The following is a 26,308-nucleotide window of genomic DNA, read 5'->3' as shown; positions in this document are numbered from 1 at the left end:
GGTTTAACATCTATTTTCCTGTTCTAGATTGTGAGAGATTTATTTAAACAGATTTATGGAAAATGCAGTCAAATATTGACTTTGCCTCCAAGAAAAGTGCAGTTCTGGAGTTAAAGACAACAATTTTATGAAGAGATTATATTCTTTATGAGACCAGCTGATACGAATGGGAAAAGATACACTGGCATTTATGTAAATGACCTCCTGTTCTAGATGTTTTAGACCATCATAGTTGCAATAACATTAACTCTACTTTCTGAAATTTGGGATTAATCTGAACTAAGCAAATTTGACATTGTTTCAGGCTCTTTTGCAAAATGTGTAACCTGGGAATAACTGCTCTGACAAAATGCTTGTGTAAATGACAGGAAAATCAGGCTTCTTGTGTCAGGATCAATATATCAAATCTGTGCAATGTGCTGAAGCAGATACACAGAAACACCATTTCTATTACTGGAAATACATTATTTAATACACATGTGATTTGTCTATTTCTGGCTCAGACCAGTCAGGGAAATGGGAATTTTAGCAGGACTAGTTCATTTCAAAACATGTTCATAAAATAGTTGTTTAAGATTAGCAACAGGAGATCAGCCCAGCAGTATACAGACCTTGCAGGGTACAGATACCACATTTAGGATTAGTCCCTTTAACTTTCTGGAAGCTAAAAGAGTGGGAAGGAAACATTTTGGGGAAACCATAACCATCAGTCATTAGTATTTGTCTTACTGCAATTCTTGTAGGGACCAGTAGTTATAGGTTCACTCTTTCTGATGGTGCTGTTAAAAAGTACATCCACAGTTTGACATTATTTAATAGAGATGTCAGGCCTGTACCCAGAACCAGCAGTTTACTTTTCCTTTTTGCTTAAGCTTTTAAAATTTCAGGGAAAAGGATCAGGCAGTAAGTTACAGAATACTGAGCAAAGCAGAAAACCCTGAGGATCACAGTGAGTGGTGGTGCAGTGAAGCAGGTCACACAGCAAAAAGCCCAGGCAAACAACTCCCACCCCACTCTTCACCCCACAGTCCCAGATGGATTATGGTTCAATGTCCATCTGTGAAAGTGCTAAATTTAGTCTGAGCTCAGAGGAAACACAAGACGCGAGTCGTGCACATGCTGCTGCTGATCTTTGGGGATGACCTTCCTGTCAGCCCATGGGCCAAGTGCTGCACAGCAGCCCTGCTCACCACACTGCTGTGTCACACACACCACTATACACAGCACACAGACTTGACTCGTTTTTATTTTATATTTTTGTACCCTTCCTCCGGGTGTTTGTTTTTCGCTGGTGGGGCAGAGGTGTGGGGATGCTCTGGCTGCTGGTTTGGGTCAGAGCTGGTGTAAAACTCGTGGTACAAACTGAACTGCCTGCTTGCTCTGGTGTCTCTGCACTGCACTGAGGCACTGCAGCTCCCTGAGCAGAAGAAACAGAAGGCATCTGTGGTTCTTTTTCAGTTAATAAACAGAGTATTCAGACCATTTCCAGCAGGTTCCTCTCCTGGCTAACTGTGCAGAGCACTTTGGATAATCCCTGAGCTGATCTCTTGGCCCTGAGTACCACAGCAGGAGAGCTGAGCCCTTTCTCAGCACAACAAGCACTCAGACTCTGTGAGCACCATTTGTGGTGCTTCAAAGGCCCCTCTTTGCTCTGATCCTGCTAACACAAGGGAAGGCTGAGCTCTGCAGCTCCATGAACAGACACGTGCTGGGATCACTGGAGAGCTGGGGACTGGTTTGGAGTCAGGAAGATGCCTCTGGTCTTTGCCAGGCCAAATGGGATGCTGCACAGCCCACATTACTCTCAAAAACTATCTCAATTAATTACAATATTTACTCAGTAGAATGGTCTTTGGTCTTTGTGATTTCCCAACAGCTGGGACATCAATATGTGAGCAATAAAAATTAGTTTCCTTTTCCAGTGTGTGTTGAAGACAAGCTGGGAAAAAAAGGCCTGATGCAGTCTTGTTTGTCAGCATGTATGCACAGCTGAAGTTCTCTCAGACCATCCCCTCTCAGATGGTTTGTGGGGCCAGGAGAGGTCTGTGGCCACCCACTCCCCCATCCCCTGAGCAGCCAGGGGCCAGCTGGGACCTTCATGAGCTGCAGCTGAGGAGGGGAGTTCTCACTTCCCTGCAGGATAGCAAAAGGAATATATCTTGGTTGGCTTGACCTGGCCCTGAAAAGCATGGGCTGGCCCCAGCAAAGGAGACTGGGAAGGCAGGAGAACATGGAGAATTTATGACCCTGGTCTTCCTCAGAGGCTGTGCAAGGAGCTGCAGTCCTGAGTCTGACACAGAGAGGGACACCACTACTGAGCTTCTCTCCAGTTTCCTTGCCAGACCAAGAGCTGACCCCTTTGGCATTCTTGTTGAGTCTCAGTGGTCTATAGCATTTTAAATTTCCTCAATTTCTGTTTTTTTTTCCAGTGATAAAACCAGCATAGACGCTGCACTGTGAAATTCGGGGTTAAGCTGACAGCAATTATGTGGATAAATTTTACCCACCCCCTGTCAGAAGGGGAAGCAAAGGCAAAGTAAACAAGAAAATTTGCAGGCCTTCTCTCTTTTAAACAAAGAATCCTGTGTTTAAAATAATAAAAATCCTCTGTACAAAAGCAAAGCAACTTCCCCTAAAATAGCCTTTCCTGTTTTATCAAAGCATTCATCAAAATTGTCCTTCTCCATAAAAATAAAGTCCCAGGTTGAGTACTGGAGGCCTTTTGTTTTGACTAGATCACTGAAGCTGAAAGAAGCTGGAGCAATAAATATAAGTGACTTAAATGGTACCTGGTATGTCCCCATGGCTGAATGTAGGTGTTACTGTCTAGTGATGCCATACTGAAAATAAAAAAGAATGAAACAGAAATACCACATCAGTCAAACAGGGCTATTCCCAGGCCATGGGAGTGTGGCCCCAGCAGCCTGCACACTCTCTGCACCTTGGAAGCTCCCACAGAGCTGGGTCTGTGACTGGTTGTGGAGGACACATATCTCCCAAGGATTGGTCAGCTTAGTTTTGTTTTCTTGATGTATAGATAAAACCCCTGGCACAGTGGTATGGATACCCCTACACAGATATTGCTCATCCTCTCAGCTTGACTTGGCTTACCCCTTAGACACAATGAAAATCAGATCTCATCACCCAGATTGCTACTTGTTATTTTTTTTATTATTATTTTGGAGATAACTGTGCCCAGGAGAAGGTATAAGCATGAATAACTCCAAGGATGGACACTTTATGGGTGTTTGAGTTCTTCTGCAGGGTGACTGTGAACTAGGAGAAAGCCCAGAAGTGTGGGACCAAAATACAGCAGTGGGGAGGGGAGTCAGGCATCACCAGCTCTCCAGCACTGCCCACTGAGGCAGAAAGAGCCATCCAAGTGAAGGCAGACAGACCTTGTTTGATGAAACAGAGGAGGGAAACTCAGTAGAGAAAAAACAAGGGAAAGGGTGATGTGACTGAACTAGCAAAGTGGTTTTGAATTCTTTCATCTTTATTTTCCTACTCCTTTCAGAGCTGCATGGAGCCACACCTGGATCCTGAGGCAGAGCAGCAGCCCTGAGCTGGGCTGTGGCAGACCTTGGTGCCAGCCCACAGAGCTGCCTTGTCCCACCACACTGGTCACCAGCTTGTTACAGCTTCTGTATCATAACCAAGGAGGAGTGAAAATGAACATTCCCTGGTGTGATTTTTCTATGTAAGCCATGTCTTGAACTTGTAACAAGGATGCCATGAGGCACTTAGTGCCAGCAGAAGGGGTCTGTGTGATCTCTCTTGAAAGACAACCTATACTGAACAAACTGACTCTGAACACCCTTGTTGGATCAGTATCAGGAACAGAAGTGAGGCTTTTTTTTTTTTAATTTAAATATTGCATATTTATATTGACAATGGGAGCCTGAACATTGTTTTTCTAACAGGAACCCCATGACCAGCTTACATACCAGTTAAATCAACTGTGTTACCTAATGAAATGTTTCCTTTTGTTCAGAGCCTTACAAACATTTTAATTGACCACTCTTCATTAAGTGTCTCAGAAATAAAAGCAATTTCTCAGCCTCCACAAGGACAAATGAAGGTTTAATGCAGCGCACTAAAACTTCTGAATCGTCCTCACACAGCTCCCCTGGGACATCAGGAGTCATTTCCATCAAATATGTTTGCAACAGAGATTGTTTAAAACACAACTGAGAAAGTGTGTGAGCCAATGCAGGTTGCAATTTAAAGCTCAACAGGAGCAGGGATATAACAAAAGCAGCCTAGACTCTTTTCCAGCACTAAAACCCAAATGTTCTTAAAAACCAGAGACGTGGGAAGAAACAATTATGCCTTTCCCTACACAGAGGATTCTTCTGAGATCAGGAACTGGAGGAAAGAGTCTTTCAAACACAGCAAGAGCTGTATTAGCCTCACCAGCTTTGCACACTAATGCATTTAATGACCTGCTCTTTCCCACATGGAGAAATTACCAAAATGCAGGTCTCAGCATGACCTCTTTTTCAATGACACCCCTCTTCTCTCCAGCCTTTTAATCCTTATTCTGCTTCCTGCTGTCCCAGCCCAGCCTGCCATGGCACCCACCAGCCCCAGGCTCTCTCAGGCTGCAGGTGACCCCCAAACACGTGAGCTGTGACTGGCACAGCCCTGAAACTCTCATCCCCCTGCCCAAAGGCAGGTGCTCTGCCAGAGACACCTGGACAAAGTGACCCACCTGGGAAGCACAGGCAGGATGGTCACCCTGCTAACATACACTTTGCAAGATCTTGTTTCCTCTTCCTCTGGAAAAGATCCAGTTATTTCTGTTTGGTCTGGCACAAGGACACACCACTGCCACCAAAGCCCTGCTGTTAAGTGGCCTTCAGCTTGCACAGCAAGATGTTTGCACAGCATCTTAAAAAAATAAGATGCTCATCTCCTCATCTCCTCCAGAGACATGCACCAGACACAAGTATCCTGTGGGCAGGATCTGCTTTGGGGCCCTGAACAGGACCCTCCTCTCATGTATCATCAATCCAAAGCAAATGCCATGAAACCCTATCTCTTTTTTATCCCTCTTTTTCTTTTTGTGATGGAGGTTGCTTAAAATGACTGCAAGAACTATCCTCTGTTACTCTTTGAGTTACCCCGTGTGTTTAATGTTACAAAAAAAACCCTGTGTAAAGGGTCATCAGACAATGACTTTTAAGATCAAGATTTCATTTAATTCTTTCATGGGCCAAATTCAAGTTTGGAATCACTCAAAGTTAACAGGTTGCCACCAGGAATATGCTTGTCTCAGTGGCCTAAATGAAGGTCATTAAATTGCTTTCTGTCCAAGTGAATTTCTCTCTCAATTTGAAATTTATGGCTTAATACCTTAGAGCTCAATTATAGGGTAAAAGAGACAGAAATAAAAGTCACAGCTTTCCTGTAATTAGTCAAGTGGGATACTTAAATAGAGCTTCATTTCTAGTACCAGAGGCCTTTCTTTTTCCTTCCTAGGAGTGCTAATCAGAAAACAAAAGATGTCCTGCAAATTCTGGAGTCTAGTACAGAGACTGCAGACTAATTCCTTTTACTCAATCATCTGTATGTCACTTACAAAAGGTTAATCCCAGAAATCTGTTTGCCTTTTTACAGAGAATAATTGTAAATACTGTTAGAGCATCAGAAAGGAAGGACAGGCAGGAGGCCACTTTTGCTCTGAACTGTAGCCAGGTCATGAAAAAATCAAATGTGTATCCTCCAAAGGAACACAGCCAGCAGTCAGGAAGGCTGGGGGACCAGTCCTTAAAGTCTCTGCACTCTTAATGATCTACAAGAGAGATGTGTACAGATATTTCATTACAAATGGTAGGAAGTGTTCTCTTCTGGGTGTGTTCTGTTATATTCACACCATGCTTTTCCTTTTGCAATATTTTATGTTAATTCACCACCTATTTTCAAAGGAATAGTGTAAAAGAGTGAGGAAGAGCCAGACAGAGCACATGTTCAGTTGTGAAGTTTGGTTTTGCATTCCTAGTGGCTTTTAATTAGACAATTCAGAAAGGCTGAATGGAGACTTGCACTGATGCTTTAAAAAATGTTCTGGTGATCCCACCAAATCTTTCTTCATCTATTCAGATGTTGGCTGACATATTACTTTCTTTATCTTTCATTTTAAGGACAATAACTAGCTTCTGTGAGCCATGATTCACATTTATACTCCACCATTACTTATAATAGGACCAAACAGTAATTTGCTGTTTCCCTCTAGGAAGATGTAACTATGTTTTGATACTTGGCAAAACTCTGCATATTCTAAAATAGATGGCAAATTCTATTATTAGAAATGTTAAGTTTTAAGCATAGGTACTTTCTGTTCTTGAAATTACTTGTGCTTGTAAAAGCAAAGAATCATGTGCCTTGGTAATTGTAAGCAAAATACAGCTACTAACCTGCTTTTCTGCAACTGTGTGTGTTTACATACTTGAAGCAGACCAGGATCATCATTAATGTTGATGTAAGATGTGCTAGTCTTTGTTCTGGATTGTAGAGAAAGGCAAGAAATTGTGGAAGCCTGGACTAAGCCATTCTGCATGCAACCCATGCCTAAAGGTACTGGAGGCAGAGAAGGGCACAAGTGTGAATAGTCAGAAACCATTTGTCATGCTAATCTTTCCAGCACCTCATGAGACCAGCAGGCTCTTTCAGCAGCTACTGCATTTTCCCCTTTAAACTTACTGCTCTTTCTTTATTCCCAGCATCTGTTCATTCAGTTTAAACAATTTCCTGTTTTCCTAATGGAGGGAGAACTGATTAGACACAGAGCCTATTTGCTGTACGCTGGCCAAAATTGTGGATTGGGTGGTTATTTTTATTATTTCTAGCTGCACTTCTGGAGATCCCATTAATTCTGAGGCTCCCTGATACAGCTTTGGTATGTGCAGGAAGAAAACTGAGGCCAAGGGGGAAAGAGATATAAAGGAAATAAAGGCCATGAACACATGGCTGGAGCCAGCCAGCCCCAGACTCACTCAGCACTTGCTCAGGGATGCTGGGCCACGAGGCAGCTCCAGCCCGGAGTGCTGGCAGCGTGCTAGGTGAGAAAAGCTGCCCAGAGGCAGGCAGAGCAAAGCCTTGGGGCTCTGCTGACACAGCCTGGTGGCTTCCAGGTGTCAGTGGGTGCTGGTCCACCAGCCACAGCCCAGCCCTACCTGTGCTGCAGCTGTGCCCTGAAGCTTGCACAATCATGCCAAAAGCAGAGTCCCCATGTCCCCTGGCAGCCCCTGCACCACCCTGTCTTCATCCTCATAATTTCCTGCCTCCCTTTTCACAGCCTACTCTTGCAATGTTTAAGTTTTGCTTCATTCAAGGAGAAGCTCTACAACCTGATGCTCTCAAATGTGTGAGTGGTGTTTCAGAGTGCCCTTGAGCAGAGACAAGCCCAGCTGCTGGACCATGCAGACACCTCCCCAGCTTCCTGTGAGTCATGCTCTTACACAGACCAGGCTGATTTCCAGCTTTACCTTTCTGTTAATTACATGCTTAATTTGCATGTAAGCAACTGCAGCACTTCTCAGCTGAGGGCAGGACAGGCTCCTGTGGCACAGCAGCAGGGAGAAGGGGTGGCAGCAGGTCTAAGAAGTGCAGGAGGAGTTTGGAGTTCACACTGCAATCAGAGCTGAGGGGATCAAATCTGAGAGAAGCTGAGCTCTCATCCCCTGGGTCTGGATGAGATCCTCTTGAAGAGAAACTCTGATATCAGACTGGCCCTATAGCACTGCTCTGTCCTGAGTTTGTGTCCCACTCCCACTCCAGTGGGAGTGCAGGCAGGGACTGGGGACAAACAACAGCTCAGTTTCAGTGCTTTTTCTCCAAAGAAACAAAACCACCAACCCTAACTTGCTCTAGCAACAATAGATCAAATTCTATTTCTCTTGATGCTGAGTGGAAAAAAATTTAAAAAGACAGCTCAGGTTGCCAGCTTCCAGTCAGTAGTGGGATGATAGGAGCCTTTCCTCCCTTGGCCTTACTTGTGTTGTGCATGGCCAGAAGTGGGGCCACAGCCAAAAGGAGACCTGCTCTGGCCACACTGAGCTGAACCAGTCCTGGTCTACCAGTCTGGAGCATCTCCTAAGCCTGGTTGCATGGACACACATTGCTCAGAACAGAACATCAACTAAAGAGGCCACAGACACCACAGAGACAAACAATATTTCACCAATCTTTGTGAGTGAAGCCCAAGCTCTCAGGATAATACCAGTGATGTGTTTTGTTCCACATTGATTGTAAAGGATTCTTTCCCCATTGTACTGTGCCATTGCCCACAATGTCTCCAGTTCACAAGGTAGCAGAGTGTACCAGTACTCACTGGTGGCCTCTGCATTTACAGACAGGGATATACCAAAAGAACATGAACTAGTGTGCACTTTGGCAATCATAAAATAACATATCCACAATTTGGGGCATCCTGGGTGTATAGACAGCATGGCTTTCCCTCATTCTAGGCCTTTAGGCACTGAAAACAGTCTCTCTTGTTGTTTAAAAGTCTTATTTTTATCCAGAATCTCAAGACAATGATTACCACATAGCAGAAGACGCACATGTACAAACATTGATTCATGGACATGGAGTCAGGCTGGTGCTGTGCCCGTTCACAGGGACCTGGGAACAAAACTCAGCAAGGACTCAACAGCCTTTACCCACCGACTGCAGGAGCAGCCCAAGCAGCTTTGCACTTACACGATACAGAAGGGAAAACCCAAAAGGATCTCGAAGCAGCTGGGCTGCTGCCTACCTTTTCCTGAAGGGAAGAAGCAGTCCATCTCCACGCTGCTGCGGGAATGGGAGATGCAGAGGGCGCTGCTGGGGACCAGACCCTCCTGGGGTGGGCTCCTCTCCGTGGTTCTGACCAAGCACCAGCCTGGCCTCTCGCTCGGCCGCTCCAGCAGCTCCACTGTCTGCCCCACCTGAATGCTCAGCTCGCTGCTGTGGCCTGCTGTAAAGTCCTGGAGCACCACAGTTAGTTCACACCCTCCAGACAACTGCCCAGGTCCAACAGGAAAAAGAAAAAAAAAAAAAAGAAAAGGAATAGACGTTAGCAAGGGTAGGATGAAAGCAATCATCTTTGCATCATATTTACACTGGCAAAGACAGGATTTGTGCTCCTTAGAACCCAAGTTAATAATTTGTTTTGTCAAAGTTCAACACACTGTGGCCATGGTTTCCTTTACTTCTTATTGATTCTGCTGGGCTGAAGTGAGACACCAAAGCTACCCACCCAGTCACCTTTTGAATGCTAGCTGAGGGTGGGGAGGGTTGAGCTGGGAATTTTCTAGCTGTGAGTGTCCATCAGAAACCCTGTTGAGATTTTTCTTTTTTTTCTTTAATTTCTGGGGTCACTTTCTAGCTTGGCAATAGCCCAGGATGCCTCAGTGCTGCGCTTCACGGTGTGACAAACTCCAGCTCATCCCTCTGCAGCACAGGTGAGACACAATCCCACTGGCCACCAGTGCAGTGAGGAAACAGCTTCTCTTCTCTTGGAAGACAAGAAATGTACCCTCATCTTCCCACAGTTGCTCTAGGGACCTCCTGGGAGGCTAGGAAATCCTGATGGGGCAGATCAGGAAAGCTCCTCCCATGCTCTCTGATGGAACCCAGAGGTGTAAATATATAAACACAGAGTGATTGATTACATGCTGACTGTCAGGATTTGTACCTAGGAATAAATGTGTCATTTTACTTCCATACTGAGTGCTGGAGCTGCTGCTTTCCTTCAGCCTCACCCCCTGTGACTCTCGAAGAACTACAGTAACCACAGTCTCTGTATAGCCAGGGACTGGGAATTTAAACACTTGTGTGTATATAAAGAAGTGATTTTAATTTTTAACAAAGCTTGGGGTTTCTTGAACAGAATTGGATATCTGAGTTGGATCCTTGCATGTCTAAAAAGGTGTGAGGATGAATCTAAGTTTTTCTGGCCTGATGAATCTTTCTTAATGCTCCTCTGCAATGTGGATTTCTTGCTGCCTGCCTGTCAGTAGGGACCCTCCTTTGTCCTGTGTGCTGCCTGCTTCCCTGAGGTGAGCAGGAATCTTTGGGGTCCTTATTTCAGTGTCAAATTTGATAGAGATTTTGACAGAAATTAGTTCATTGATGCAAAATTATTAAGATGAGGATACTAAAAACCATAACAGTATAACTTTGTTTTCTTAGGATATGAAGCTAAAACCAAGGATAACAGAAAATGATTTTAAATGAACAATTTGTAATCCAAATTGAATTGAAATAAATCTTGTCAGATGTGGGTTAGCTGTGGAATCAGTAAAAACTGGGGTCTGCTTCTCAGCTTTAATGGGAAGCCCTTGAGGAGAGCAAGCACATCTCTACGGACTTCGCTCTTGAGCTGGTACAATCTCAAAATCCTTTATCTCAGCCCAAGCAGCCCCTAATACAAACTCCCAAGGGAACAGCCTGTCTCCCCACTCAGTGGCTTGGGGGTTTTTGTGTCCAATGCAGATGTGGAAGAAATGCCACTCACAGGGGTGATATTCACAATTACAGAAAGGGGTCAGTGGACAAGGACTGGTTCTCACCTGTCCTGTGTCTCTGCCGTAGACGAAATGCTAGATTTGGGGAAGAAGAAGGAAATATTTCTCTGAAAGGTTATTTGTAAATAAATAGAAAAAAAACAAACAAAACAAACCATGGCAGCTGTTTGAGGCCATTCAGACAAAGTGCTGGCATTAATCCTGGCAGAAAGAGCTCAGTGCACTGATGAAAGTGCACAGGAGTCAGAGTAGCACCTACTTGGGCAGTTTATCAGCAAACCCACCTCTCACCATGATGACAGTCTCCCCATACCTGGAGAACAGACATCCACAGGCATGGTAAAAATGAGATACTGCTACAATATTTGCTGAGGTTTCTTTGCTATGGGCTAATTCGAAGAGCAGAAAATCTTCCTGACCCAATATAGCGTATGATTTGGCATGGTGTGGGGTATTTAAGACTGGAAGAAAAAACTGATTACTTCTTGCTGAATACACAGACATATCATACCAGAAGTGATGGATTTCTCCTAATTCTTCCACTATTCCATGCTAAGTAAACTTTCTGTCTCCCAAATTATGCTATCTACGATATCTTCTCTGAAAAGAATCAAATCTCTCCTTCTTTCAGGGGAAAATGTAAACAAATACTTGCTGTATCAGCTTCTCTCCCAGAGAGCTGTTAATAGCATTCCATGCCCTGTCCCAGAGTACCACTAGGTGTCCGTGTTCACCATCACACAGCAACTGAATTTGCTATGAGGAATTAACTCTTTCTTATGGTGCTTATCTAAGAACAAGGTGCAGGGTGTGGGCATGCAGGAGCTGGCTCAGACAGCATCCCCACACTCACTGCTGTCAATATGTGTAGAGGATGTTCCAGAGTACTAAAAAACTGTCTTCAGATGGTTCAGATTGAATTTTGAAAAAGAAGTAATTTTTATTGCTTAAGCAGGAAGGGTGAAACAGCCTGGGAATATTCCAGGGAAAAAGGCCTGGTCAAGATGACTTCTGGGAAATTTTGGGACAACAAGGCACTTCCCAGGGAGCATCAGCCTGAGAAGGGCTGTGCTAAGCAGCTCCCTGCCCTCCTCACTGGGGCTGAGGGGCAGCTGATCTAACATCAGTTTATGGCAAGCTTTGTCATCCCTCCCAAAAGTGCTAAACATCTGTGACACAGATATGCTTCAATTTGGGCAGCACCTGTAAATGTTATCCCAGGTGTGCTCCATGACCCTCAGGTACCATCCAGCTCTGTGTGCCTGTTTTCCTTGATCCATTAAAAGCAGCAATTCCATATAATGAGAATGGGAAGTGAGGATCCCCTGGAGGAGCTCCTGGGCACCTGGTGTGATCCACTTCTGCCTCAGCAGGTGAGATTCTCACCTTCAGACCACACCTTTGATGTGTGAGGGAATATGAATTTATATCATCTGCTCCTCCAGGATCTGCTGGATGGAAATGCAGACCAGGGCTTCCACATGCTCCAACTGACAGGCTTGAGCCCGTGCTAAAGTAACACATTTCAGGGAAAGAGCTCCTCTTTGGCAGAGGGAATTAAGCAGGTTCCCTTTTACAGGTAGGTGTAGCTCAGGGTGGGCCCACAGATCATTTTTAGGTGCCAGCTCCAAAGAACAGAAAAGGAGCTCCTTCCTTTTACCCAAGGGCTCCCAAGTATTTCCCAGACCTGCTCTGTGTCTTACATACCACCACACCACAAAGAACATTTTCTCACCAAATTAACCCACAGCAAAGTAATCTCAAAAAAAAAACAACTTATGAGATACTAATATTCATACAACTTGTAAGCCACTGAGGAATAATGCAAATACATCTGATTCCCCATGGCAGAAATAATTTCACCTACAAAGTGATCACTCAAGCTGTTTGTTAGTTACTTAATTTGTTTTTAGAGAACAATTTTCCAACTTTAGAGAAGTATATCATGCTTCCCTCTATGCTGGTGCATGGAAATAGGAATACAGGTGCACTGCTGGTTTCTCACACATATTATATTTGTTTTGGAAAGAAAATAGAGAATGTCCTTAAGGTTGAAATACAACTTTAAGGTAAAGGGCTTCACATTTTAACATGTAACATTCACTTTTATTATTCCTGTGGTTAAAACCACCATTACAGCCACTGACTGGCTATATTTAGAACCCAGACAGCACTCTAATCTGTATATGGCACAACGAGTCACATTAAAATAGAAATAACAATGCACATGCCTTTGCAGAGCACAAGGCATAACTGAAAGATCTGACACAGGGACAGATCTAACAAATTACACAGCAAGCAACAGCCTTAAAATGATGAAGAAAAGGAAATGGTAGAAGCAAATAGCAAAATGTGATGATGAAGCAGGAGGGCCCCAAGCTGTCTGGAGGGGCTGTATGTCCTGAGAGAAGCTGGCAGGAGCCCCAGCCTGTCTCCACAGTGCTGCCATCAGCAGAGCATCTCCCACCCTCTGCCTTCGTGTGTTCTCGGGCTAGGAAACACCACCATGCATTCAGTGTGCAAATGTTTTCATCAGGATGTTCTAATCACATCTGAGCATCTGCCTGTTCAGCAGTGCAGGCAGGATCCAGGCACAGCCCTTGGGAACTGCCCTCTGCTGCAGGACACTGCTTACAAACCTCAGAGCACTGATGGGAGCAGTTTATGTCAGACACTGACTCTGGGGAATGAGCTTTGTCACCCACACGAGCCTTTCTGGCCCTGGGAACACCCATCCCAGTGCCCATCAGCCTCAGGAGAGTGAAGAACAAGCAGCCAAAATGAGCCCAGGCATGGTCACATCCTGCTGAGGGGTTCCAGGCTGCTCCAGGAGCAGGAGCCAGCTCAGCTCCAGCCACCAGCAGGCTCTGGTCAGTGCAGGATGACCATGAGGTTGTTTTTCCTGCATCACAGTGTGTGTGCAGGGTCACTGTGCACCTGTTTTCATTTTCAGCCACAAAGCAGCAGCCAGAGGAAGCAGGGCTGAACACCAGAGGCATATTTATCACCATAGTGCAGATGGAAAACACCTACCAGGTCACAGGCTGTCCTTCCTTCCCTCAAATAAATCCCCAAAATAGACCTTAAGTAGTACTAAATCCACTCCAGGTGAAAGTGAAGTGCCATGGTTAGCTCTCCAGCAGGGTGAGCAGGTATTTGGGAGGTGGGTGTCTGAAGTCCAATTGTTTTGAAATATGCCCACACTGCTGTGGGAATCCACACAAGCTGGTTATTTACATCGATTCCAGAGGACACAGAGCTAGGCTAGTTTAAACAAAGCAATTTGGTGTGCTGCAGCACTCCAGTCTAATATAAATTGCTAGTTTTCTGTTGCTTTTAGGCTTTCTGCCTGTCTGCTTCTGGATGAAAGCCAAGTTTGAATAGAAGCATTTAGTCACTATAAACAGCCTATTTCAAGAGGGTGAGAGAGGCATTGGGAGCAAGAATGGGATTTGCATTCTTATCAAGAGATTAAAAAAAGTGAATAAAACCACTTAGATGTTGGTTCTGTCTGCACTGAAATAAATCCAGGGGCTGTCACTTTAGCTGGGGGATGGACATGAGAAATCTTATCCCCTGCAGAGTTATTTGTGAAAATTTCTGTAATTTCATAGAGATTTTCTTTTTACTGGGAGGTTAGAGAGTGAGAGATCAAATTCAGAAAAAAGCCTTTGAGGAATTTCAGTGCTGGAGAATTGCTTTAGTTTTTTTACTCCATAACAGGCTCTGTTTGGCATGTGAACTCTGAGTCACCCTGTTTCTCACTCTAAAGCCTCTCAGCTCTGAAGGATGCTGAGCTCTGGCAATGCTGGTGGATGCTTTGCTGCATCTATTCAGGGCTGTTTCTGTGGGGACAGGCTGCATTCCAGGAGCTATGGGCTAACCAGGAATAACCTACTGCAGTCAGTAGCATTGCTCTGGACTGAATAGCTCTGAATTGAAAATTCAGTGGAAAATGCCTGACTCATCTGAGCCCTCCTTAGTCCCCACTACCCATCCTCCATTAAGATGGAGCTGGTGCTTCCCACTCTTTCTGTTTTGTCTGACTGATCAGAGAGGATCAGTGCTTGAGCTTCAGGGGAAGGCATGTTTATATTTAGGCAATTAATCAAACACATGGCTGGGATAATGGTGACACCCAATGGGCCAAATGTACCATCTTTGCTCTTCTCAACAAGGAGATAACAGAGGCACCTGGGTGTGCAGCATTATAAATACAGGCACAGCAAGTTATTCCACAGCAGGAAGAAGAGACAGATGGCATGTGGGACACATAAATATGCTAAAGGAAAGGAAATCTGGTGTTATGGTCTCAAATAGCACATACCTTTCCACCATCTCTTGCTGGAGTTCCTGCTAGACAAGCATATCCTGACTCTGATGGATTTTGGACTCTGGCACATGCTGACATCTGCAGAACAGCTTGAATGGAGCTGTCTGAATTCTTTCTGGAGTATTTTTTCCAGAAAGTAAGACTAAAGTCATTCCAAATGAAACAGCACTTCTAGCTATAAAAATGCTTTTGAAGATAAAGACAACCAGATTCACTTTGTTTTACACAACAAATGGAACCAGAGCATGCCTGTGTTTGATCTGAGGGTTTCCTCATGGCATTTGGCTCAAATTCCATTCTTTTGCCTTCCCTGGAGAAGCACAAAATGGAGCTGATATCATCTGTGCTCCTCAATGACACACAGCCAAAACATCTGGCTCCAAAACCCTTCGGTTTTGTGGGTGAGCAAGCCAGATAGTTGAAACCCTCCAAAGTAATCCCTACCTGCTGTCTTGCAGCCACAAGATGTTCTAAACTAACCAACCAACCAGGGTTAATAAAAATGCAAGAATAGACTGCAATCAGGGAGCTGACTAGCTGTTTTCTTTCATGTTTGGCACCATTTTGAACTGGGCATCAAGGGTTCCAGTCACAGATGATTCATCAGACACCAGCTCCCAAAACACTTCTAGCAAGTACACAAAGTCTGATCATGTATTCTGGCCAGGAACTTTGTGAAACACCTCCAGATATAAGCAGCAAGTGTGCACAGTAAAAAAGTCTTTCTTCACAGCTGATGAGTTCAAAATAGAAACCCAGCTGCAGGCATCACATACCTGGTACTGCTGTAAAAGGAGGATTTGAGTCTGATGGAAGCTTTAGAAACACAAGGGATCAGAAAATGAGCCCTTGCAAAAGGTGGGTTATATGCATATCTATCTTTATCTAAGGGAGGCATTCTGCCCTGAGCAAAATTTCAAGAAGAGAGATCAAAAAATCTTCCAGAAGCCTTCCTCCCTCCACAGTGCTCCCAGCTGAGTATGACCCCCACTGTTTGTTTCTCAGCAAGGAACCGACAGATTCCCTGATATCAACATCAGGAAATAATTAGGTCCTTAATTAACCACCTCAGGTTTTAAATTACACCAAAAGGAAACCTGAAGAACTGTGAATAAGGGTTCACAATAACCAGAGGAGAAACCTCAGATGCCCTCTTGGGAAGGAAACAAATGATACAACAGTAAATAAAAAATAAAGCACAATAAGGCCACCTAAGGATGCTTTAGAACAAAGTAAATCTCAGTTGTACACTAGATCAGGTTTGCTTAATACACATATCCCTAGAATGTATTTCCTTTATAATCTGGATAATTATCTTAAACAGTACATTGCTGTCTGCACAGTTATACCTTTAATGGACTTATGAAAATTGATAAAATTTCAAACAATACCTGAAAGATCTCCCTCCCTTTGTCAATTAAAAAGTAGGCATTTTCAAGACAAGGAGTTGTAGATTGCTTCAAAGCTGTGTTTTCCTGCTGTAAGAAGTGAGGGCTTGAAGACAGAAAAGGAATAATCTTATATTCTCTTCCTCATCTCTGCTAGCATGCAAGAATCAGGATTTGGTAGCCAAATACCACTGTGGATTAGACACAAATAAGACTGATTTCATTAGACAGATACCCTCTCCAGTGCCAGCCATGCCCAGCTTCCAGCAGACCCTCTGCTGACCTTCACTGACCTGCCTCAGGTGCTCTGGACTGTCCTAAACCCCCCTGTCCCCTGCAATGAATGCTGGATATCTGCAGGCTCCCATCTGTGAGCCCAGCACACAGAAACACAAAAGTCTGCCCTAATGCCTGGTGGCATCACAGGAAACCACAGCACTCCTCCTTCAGGGATATGAACCCCCTCAAAACGGGTGAGGATCTGCACAGAGAAACCAAAACTATGATGAAGTACTGAAAATATCCCCTGATGGTTTGTTTTTTTTTTTGGCCAAATTGATGAATTCACAGAACAGATGTTTGACATAAAACTGGTTTTGTTTTTAATTGGAGGAGATTATTTAAACTGTGTCTCAGCCATATGGTCCTGTAAGTCTGACTCCCTTCTGCCATTGCTGGAGAGACCAGCTTGGCATCCCTCTCCATTTCCAAGTAGTTTCCTTTTTACAGATTTAATAGCTGCTATTTTTCTTTCTTATTATTGGTCCCTAGGTCCCATTACTATAAATCAGGTCCTTAGGCCCAAAATTAATTCAAAGGTGGATTTGGACAAATTGCTTTGCATGATTTTCAGTACTAGGTTGGTTTAATAGAATATTAAGGAAAATGCAGATGTGAATACAGAAAACACATTGGGAAGAATGTGACAGTGAGTGGTGCTCATCTCCAAGCCACTAAAGGAAGACCTGGTCCTGGCTGGCACATTTTCCTGCCCCTTTTCCCCTTGCATGTGTCACACTGAAGACAGTGAATTTTCAGAGGGTTTTGTATACACTAGAAAAATCAGTACATGTGACCAACATGATTGATAGAAGATGCTGAGTGCCAGGCTTCAGGCTGAAAGGACATGTGATGGCTGAGGGCATCCTAATGATCTGCTTCAGCTCAGTGTTCCCATTAATCATCAATAAAACCAGGCAGTGCTGCTGCACATAGGCTGGGGGTGAACTCTGCTTGAAACAAACTGACCTTGAGTGGGACAGTTTGCAGAACTGTTGCACACCAATACCCTCAGATGGTGTCTGGCACTGAGGAGAAAGGGACTTGGGAGAGAGGATCACTTGTGTTTGAATCCTCCCTGCTGCTTGCCTTGCCCACTGCACCCTCTGAGCCTTTCCAGCATTGCTGCTGGATCTTCAGCCCATGATGGGCTGCAGCTTGGCTTCCAACAGTTAAATCCTGGGGTTTTCATTCCCTTCTCCATAATGCTGCCATTTACTTGAGGTGACCTCATTTGCCAAGTGATGTAACAGGGTGCAGGATGGAGCCTGGCACGTCGGAGCAGATGTTTGCAGTGGACACAGACACAGTATTATGAGATGAAAATATCCCCTAAAACCTGAGCAGCACCAGAGATTACAATGGCCTTTATGAAGATCAGCTTACCTAAAATAGCACTGGGAGGCCTTTGGCTGCTGTCATTGCTTCCTTTCTAAATGAAGGATTGCTGCTCGTACTACTGTAATGTGACTCCCAAAGGAACCAGCAGCTGCAGGTTTTGAATTTTATAATTTTTGGCCACTCTGTTAGACAGAGTTGACTGAAGCATGCCCAAAGGACACTCCTCCCATAAAATTTTCTTAACTCTGATAGTAAAAAATGGTTGTATACTTCTTTTATGTGTGTTTTGTTTTAGTTTCTAACAAGGTAATAAATTCTATTTCAAAGAATGTAAATCCAAAGAGTTTGATAGTTGATCTCACTTGCTTTGTTTCAGTTGAATAGAAGTGCTCATTGACTCTGTCATTTACATTTTCTGTCATGTCATATTATCAGGGAGGGCTAAATATGAATCAATGAAATCCAGCACAAACAAGTAGAAGATTGAGAGGATGCTAAAAGAACTTGCTAGGTTCATTTATCAAACAGTGAGCAGAATAATAAGGTCTATTGATAAGCACATTCCCAGCCCCTGCTTAATTTCTTTCCCTGAAGACACTTCCAATAAAATGCTCTGGCTTGTGCTATAACTGTTACATGTAAATTGTTCCCAGACTAATACACTAATTTCTGTTCTTCCCACACTCAATTCAGCCAATATGGGGGCCTCAGTTTTCACAGACAGATGTCTGTGACTTTATCCACAACACTCATACATGTGCTCTTTTGTTCCCTAAAACCACATTTCTCTTTTTTGCTCAATGCATGCAGAGGACCTGAGCTTAAAACATCCTCAGGGTTTTTTTTTTGGCAGTGTGTGATGCAAGAGTGTCCAGGAGAAACAAAAGATTTTGGTAGCCAAGTGTAACATTTTCAGCCTGAGATCCAAGTACACTTAATGTTTGTCAACAGCATATCCAGTGTGTCTCAAACCGTGTGGAGGACACGTCCAGGGCAGGTCAGCTCCAGAGCTGCTGCTGGGAAGGGACAGAGCCTGCAGTCAGTGAGGTTCAGTGTGGATTGGACACTGCTTTCTTTGGGTTTCTTTTGCAAGACCTTGGCTAAATCTCCATCTTATCCTTAATTGGAAGATATAAAGATATGTGCTCGGGGGAACCACATTTGATTTTTTTGCTAATAACTGGAAGAAAAAGATAAACTGTAAGAAATTGTCTTTCTGAAAAAGACAGTGAGTCCATTGCATTTGACAGTGACTCAGAGTTGTTTCATTTCAGCTTGAATAGCAAGGGATGTTGTGGCACCCTAGGTTCAGGAGATGGGCACTGGGAGCCCTTGCATGGAGGGATGGAGGTGCTGGAAAGGAGCAGGGCTGTGGGGGCACTGGGCTGCAGCAGTGGAGGGCAGACAGCAGCACAGGCACCTGGGGCTGGGCGAAGGAAAGTGGTGAACACCAGCAGTGATAATCAGCCAGGCTGATAAACAGCCTTGTAATGAAACTGAGCAATTGCCTTATACAGCTTTAATCCACTTTGAGATCAGGTTCTCAAGCTGCATACTGGAGAATCTTATAATTAAGGAAAAAACTATTAACCTTTGCTGCTCTTGCTTCAACTCCACTTCTTACTAGTCTTACATTGACAGCCTGCCTGCCATGCTTGTGTCTATAGCAATTAACATGATACTATTCCATCTACTTAACCTGAATATCCAACAAGGCACTTCCTTGGCTGTGTATTTCCTTTTTCAGTCACAGAATTACACTCCCTTAACAAATTCTGTTTTATGAATTCAGTATTACTTCATCTATGCTGGAAGACTTTTGGCATAAACATCTGTTTCCTTTCATTAAATAAGAATGATAAATAATAAGTAAGCAATTTCCTCTATCCCAGGCAATACAGTAGCAGAGCTGTGTGTTCAAACCTCATTAATCCCCACCCAATCTAAAGAAGCTGCTGAAATGCTCTGTTTGCCAGAATGAACCCTAAGTGGAGGAAAAACATTCTTGAATAAGAAGAGAATGAATTAGCCTTTACTGCATGGAATAGGAATTTATTGTTTCACCACCACACCTAACACTATGGTTATGAGGTGGTGGCTCTTTCAATGATAAATTTCTGCAAGAAAGCAATGAGAACACAATGCAAATCATCTTTCCTTCTCAGGGTTCAAAAGGGCTTAGTAAGTAGTGGCCCTATTAAGGGCATGTACTTAACTTATCACAGCCTGCACTGTTTCCTTCTCTTCTTTCTTGGTCCCTTTTCTGTCCCTCCAGTAAAAGAGGGACCCTTTATCACACTGCTCTGTATTGTACTGTAACTAATGTCTGGATTGATCCAGGGTGCAGATAAATGAATTTGCCTCTCTCCTGTATCAAAAGTATTTTAGTCAGTAATGTGCACCATTGAGGCATGGGAAAAAAACCAAAGAGAATCTGAAAAGGCCTGCAGAAAACAGAGAGAAAACTCAGGGGACACAGTATTCAGAGGCAGGCACTCTTGGCAGACAGACAGAGGGTTTTGGTCACTGCACATCACTGCCTGCTGCAGCAGCCACAGCCCCTCTCCTCCCCTCCTGGAGGAAGGTCCTGGGCTCCCCCTGCCCTGCTCCTGCTGCTCCCCACAGAGGGCAGGGGACACTTGCTGAGAGGTGACAGCAGAAGATGTGCCAGTGTCTGAGAGTGGCAGCAACCTATCCATGGTAGTGAGAACTTAGGAAGGGTCTTATTTCAAAATGTCTATCATACCTTTTTCTAGCCTTCCAGTGAGAAAGTTTCAAAAAAATTAAGTGATACTACAGAGACTTTCTGTCAGGCTGAAATCACCAGTAATGGGTGTAAAGAAAAAATATAGATAAGTGTTCAACATTTTTCAAATTGAAGCCAAAAAGAATCATAGTTCTTCACAGATATCTCCAGAGAATTTACACTTACCACAATGGCAACAATACTAATGTCGCTAAATCTTATTTCTTTCACATGAAAGACAATTTAATCTTCCACAGAAAACAATGTTTATCACCCAATTTTAGTTTTGCTACCTCTTTGAAACTTTACAGCCATTTGACATCATCCATCTCCATTAGGATACCATGGGTCATCAACATTGGCTATTTAACAATTATAATCCCAGACTGTTCCTTTGCAAAAATTTCTACAGCTCACTGGCACCACTACATACAGCTGGATTCTAATTGTACAAAAAATGTCATTTACACTGGTTGACTCCATTTTCCTTTTCTGATCACTTTATGTCATTTATGCCATTCTTTTTCTCAGCCTTAATTCTACTTTGCAACCTGATACAATTTGACCCATCTTCCCTATAATAGGTCTACTTTTCCTTTTTCAAGCTATATGATAGGAAATATTCTGTATCATGCATGTTGGTTGACAACAACAAGGGCACACTTTAAGAGAATTATCATGTGTTACCATAGACAAGAAATACAACTAATGTAAATTCATGTTTTAGCCACAGTAACAGAACCTGCATCGACTATTGGCACAGTGCAACACTTTAACTGACTCAAAGTCTTCTGCAAACACAACTTCTATGATTTTGCTGGTAAACATGAATAGTGCAGAAAAGATGGACTGCTTTCCCTGCTTACATACTTTTCTTGTGAAAAGAAGTAAGCTTATTTCTAAATTGTTAAAGCATTTTTTGATTACTAAAAACGGGACAACAATGGGAAGCAAAAAAGTGATCTACGCTCTCTTCACAAAAGCAAAACTAGCCAGTCAACAAGACTAAACACAAAAGCATAGCACCCACCAGAGAAATAGGCAGGAGAATGATCATCCCAAAAACAGTCTACAGTGTAATGCTATACATCTACAGCTATAGATCTGGGGTAGTAAATTTGGGTTTCTCTTTTTTTAGAAGTGTTTCTAAAAAACTCCTTTGGTAAACACCAGCAGAGCCTTTACTCCCAAGCAAAGCAAACACACTGAAGGAATTTGGTGCTGTTCTTTTGAAGTACAAGTCTGCTCTCCCCACCCTCTAAAGGAATACCCAAAACAGGAGGGAATGGCACTGCTTGAGCAAATGCCTTTTAGCAGGATTTCTCCATGAGTGAAAGCTCCAGCACCACCTGCTCACGGTTGGAATCTGCTACAGCTCATGAAAACTGCCTTGGGACTTGAAAACACTTTTTAAACCTTCACCAAAGTTGTTCAGACTCAGGGATGGAAAATGTAAAAGCCAACATACCTTCCCTCTGGCAGCTCAACAGGTGTGAGCTGCATTTACTAACCCAGCCTCTGTGCCACTGCCACCTGACGTCATTGTTACTGGGCTGACAAAAGGTTTCCATGACAAACTGGAAAGCTGATCTGTTATCTCCCCTTTGGAGGAAATTGAAATGCCCTCTCTCCCATATTCTGCTAGACCCACCCTTCTTGTTTTTGGCACGCAGTGCAAAGAGTGAGTTTCTGTGATTGATTTAGCTTTCCCTCTGCTCTGAGATAGAGAAATCAATGTGTTTGTTGTTTTTCTCTTAACTTAAACTAGAGGGTGTCACCCTCATCCCATTGCAATCCCAATCCCACAGCACAATCTTCTTTGTAAGCATGTTGACTATCATGCTCAAAAAGAGAACAGATAACACTGAAAGAGGACAAACTTTGAAGCAATGAACAAAAAACATTATTAAGACATTTGATTCTCTTCTTGGCTATAATTTATTACCACCACTAGCAGGCATAACCCATAATAGTTAGCAGATGTTTGAAACATCTAATTTTGAACTTTGCCTAGGATTAAAAGAGATCTTGTAGAATTTAAATAGCAGCTGCAGAATGAAATAAGGTTGCCTTTCCTAATGTGACAGAAATGTTCATCCTAGCCTTAAATAAGGAGGACTGTTTTATGTTCTGTAAATACTGAGGAAGCTAAATTTCTGTGCACAGACACCCACACATGATAAATTTTATATGTGTCTAATTTGCAGCAGTTGACACGAAATAACCCCAGTGGAAAAGGGCTGGCCCAGATGCATGAATGCTTCTTAGATTTTTGCTACAAAACCTGCAGCTCACCACAAACAAGAGAACAATGGACTATTTTGGCCATGAACATCAGGTTAGCAAATTCAGAGGTACAAATTTATTTATTTATTATCATCATTACTGTTTTCACCACATCAAGGGAGAGCCCAGCAGTCCTCAAAGAGGATCTTGTCCTGGATCTGGAAATGAACCCAAAGAATCCCCAGGGAGCAATAAGACACTGTGCAACCCCAGCAGCCTTTCTGCCCAGCAGGGCTCCTACCCTGTGCAGCAAAGCAAAGGCACCCTTTACTTAAGAACTGGGATTGATGCAAAATTCAGCCTCATGGAAATAGTTCCTATGGATCCTCTAGGGCTCCTGATTCCCCTGCCTCTTGCTCCTACAATGATTAGACTTCAGCCAAAGGCTAACTAATTCAATGACACAGATGGCTAAGCTTCTGAATTGAGGAAGTTAACATCCACACAGTTAATTTAAAAACAAGTTTAGATCTCAAAATGAATTATTGTTCCCTTTCAGACTGCATGCATTTCTTTCTTGCTTGACACCTTAAGATTTCTTATTAATTCCCATACTTGCAGGTTTCTCAATGTTTGCAAACAGAGATCTTATGTGGCAGACATAAGATCTGAAACGGGTTTTGAGAGACCTGCTGTAGTGAACAAAGATGTCTCTGCCTTTATGCATCTGGTTTGAGTTAATATTTGTATCCCCTTAGAATACCCGAGATTTTTTCCTAAGCTAGGCTTTTCCTAGTACACGTGTTTTAGCAACATAAGGCTGTAATACACTGCTCTCAAACAGATGTGATTCTGGAGGCTATCCCCAGGAGCACTGCTCACCTTGGAGGGAGGAAAAGCCTAAACCAAGGGTATTCTACTGTTTTTGGGGAAGACAAAATGCCTTGACTCCCTTTTAGATTATTTTAAATTTTATTGCATGGCAGCTGCTTACAGCTAATGTGGCATGTAATATTAATGTTATTACTGAACATGAAAATAGCTAACACTTTTGTGAATCAAATCAACATATTTAATTCATTGTCCCAGTGTGGTTCACAACTCTATAAGGCCTTCAAACCAGTGCAGGGCTTAAAAACATATACTTAACCAAACTCTATTCCTGTTGAACAGAGCTCAGCATATGCTTAACATCATGGGCACGTGCTTAATGGGCTCATGAAACACGTCCTGGTTTATGATTCAGCACAAGCAATTTGCAGCTCTGTTTTCATCTTCCTTACAAGCACTAGTGTGTCCATGGAATCACAACAGTCCAGTGGCAGAAATGGAGCCTTGGCCTCATCAAGGGGCCCATTGGGCTGATGGAGCCCAGCACTCAGCACCAGCCTGGGACACACCAACCCCTGCAGCCCCAGTGGGGAACCCTGGTCAGGGTGTTCCATTTACAGCCAGAGAACAGGCAAAGGAAAACCAGCACAGCTAATTACACAGCACAGCTATTTAGCATGAAGAAACTGTATGCTGGAATAAGACCCCCAGGTGTTTTTACTGCAGATTTACTGTACCTCTACTACTCCCAGCAGGTGTCAACACTCCTGACTTAGAGAGCACACCACCTGCATGTATTTTTTATTTAATTACCATGATTTTCAGAAATACTCTGCAGTGCTCAAAGCACAGTCATTAATCTTCAGTAATCTCTCTGAACAATTTCAACTTTCCTGAGCCTGGAGCCCCTCTATAAAGCAGGGGCTGTATTGTCTGAACATAGGATTTTATACAAGGCAGTTGCCATGGCAATGTGACAGAGAGGGCAGAACCCAAACAATAATTGAGCATCAAAGAACTCTAAGTGCAGAGAAAATTCAGAGCTAGATTCCATATTAGAGCTATAGGCTGTCCAAACTGCAGATTTTAAAGCTTAGGAAGAATGGATATTATTATAAGCCCTCTTGGGGATAGATGTATTCCAGCAATGCATTATCACTGATCTGTTCCCATTATAATCCATCCATTTCACAGAAAACGACATGTTTTGTAGGGGAGTGGAAAAGCAATCTGTAAAGGAACAATTGCACATCTCAGCTTTGAGAAAAGAGAAAGAGGGAGGAGGGAAAAAAGGTTATAATCCAAACTGTATTTCAATAGAAAGCCTGGCTGTTATAAAAATAATAATGGTCTTGGCTAGTCACTTGTTGTGAAATAATGAACCTTGTGCACCTTTATAATATTTTTGCAGGCATTGTATAGAGCACCCTAATAAAAATGGATGGCTAACTAAATGAGAAAAGGCTGCTGCATTGTTTTATAGGGCAAGAATCCAGTTCCAGAACACATAAATTGTAAACTCTAAACCAAAGAGTTTGTACCAAAAACACAACATAGCTTTATTGTAACTATTACCCTGTTGCTCTTGTATAAGCTGCTACAAATGTGTTTTCAAAATAATTAAAATCCAAAACCATTAGCAACGGAGCAGACCACAGCTGTGTCTCAAGAGTGCTGAGGGCCCCCAGCTGTTACAAACCTCCTGCTAAGAAAGGTGCTGGAATTCTGTTCATGTGGATTGGTTTGCCACTTAAAAATAGGAACATACAGATATGGAAATAAAACCCCAGCAGAAGGCCTGGGACATAGATGATCTTTGCTCTAACTCCATCTCTCTTTCTTGCCCAGAGTTTAACTTGGATGACTCCACTCCTGTATCTCTTCTGAGTCAAGGAAATGGGGATAGTGCCAGTCACATTTCATGAGACCAAGTACAAGCTTGCATTTAACTCATGGGTTTCTTTTTTTATTTTCTTTTTTTTTTTTTTTTTTTTTTTTTGCAAGAAACATGCTGTTTGGCTTAGCACTTTTCTACAGAGAGAAAAGCCACCTCAGTGCTGGGGAAGTCACCAGCCTCCTCAACACCACTACTGGCCCCTGAGGGCTGATGTTGTTCCCTCTATCACAGTGAGATCTGCAGTTATTAGCACTGCTCCTGTTTACCTATGGAATGCCAGCCAGGCTATTTGTATCAGCAGCCTGTTCTTTTTGCTCCTGACTGCTCGTCCAGCTGCAGGCATTAGTGACATACTTCTAATTTTTTTGGCTTCTCATGCATAACTAGCAGTCCCCATGGAGCAGACCCAGCACAGGCCAGCTTCCCACAGAGATGGGGAACATGGACAGTCTCCAGCTACAGCAGAAGCTCCTCCTGAGGGTCAAGCATCTATGAGGTCTCTCAGCCATGGGGAGTTTCTAGTAATGTGTGTGTCCATAAATACATGTTCATACTACTGCATTTCTTCTAATTAGAGCAAATCCTTGGTTGCTCTCCCTAGCCTTATGAGGATTTCCACAGAAATGAGATCAGAAGCTTCTGCCAAGTTGCCTAAAATTTGTCCAATGGGTACAAAAGTCATCAGAGGGCAGAGCACAAACAGATGTGGAAAACATGAAAGAAAATGTTGCTTCCTCAGAAAACTAGGCTAAA

General features: G+C 43.3%; 1 protein-coding gene across 3 annotated transcripts in view; it reads right to left on the bottom strand.

The window, feature by feature from the left end:
• Positions 1–26,308, bottom strand: part of KALRN (kalirin RhoGEF kinase) — a 455,469-nt gene that overhangs the window by 82,998 nt on the left and 346,163 nt on the right. For all 3 annotated transcript variants that reach the window (XM_056495829.1, XM_056495830.1, XM_056495831.1), the window contains 2 exons: positions 10,560–10,589; positions 8,762–9,008 (listed from right to left, as the gene is read on the bottom strand). In XM_056495829.1, coding sequence (XP_056351804.1) covers positions 8,762–9,008; positions 10,560–10,589 — 277 coding nt within the window. The remainder of the gene's footprint in view (positions 1–8,761; positions 9,009–10,559; positions 10,590–26,308) is intronic.

This window comes from Oenanthe melanoleuca, chromosome 7 (assembly GCF_029582105.1).
Source record: "Oenanthe melanoleuca isolate GR-GAL-2019-014 chromosome 7, OMel1.0, whole genome shotgun sequence".
NCBI classification, from domain to species: domain Eukaryota; kingdom Metazoa; phylum Chordata; class Aves; order Passeriformes; family Muscicapidae; genus Oenanthe; species Oenanthe melanoleuca.
The sequence above is the reverse complement of the archived record's forward strand: the minus strand, read 5'-3'. Positions and strand labels throughout refer to the sequence as shown.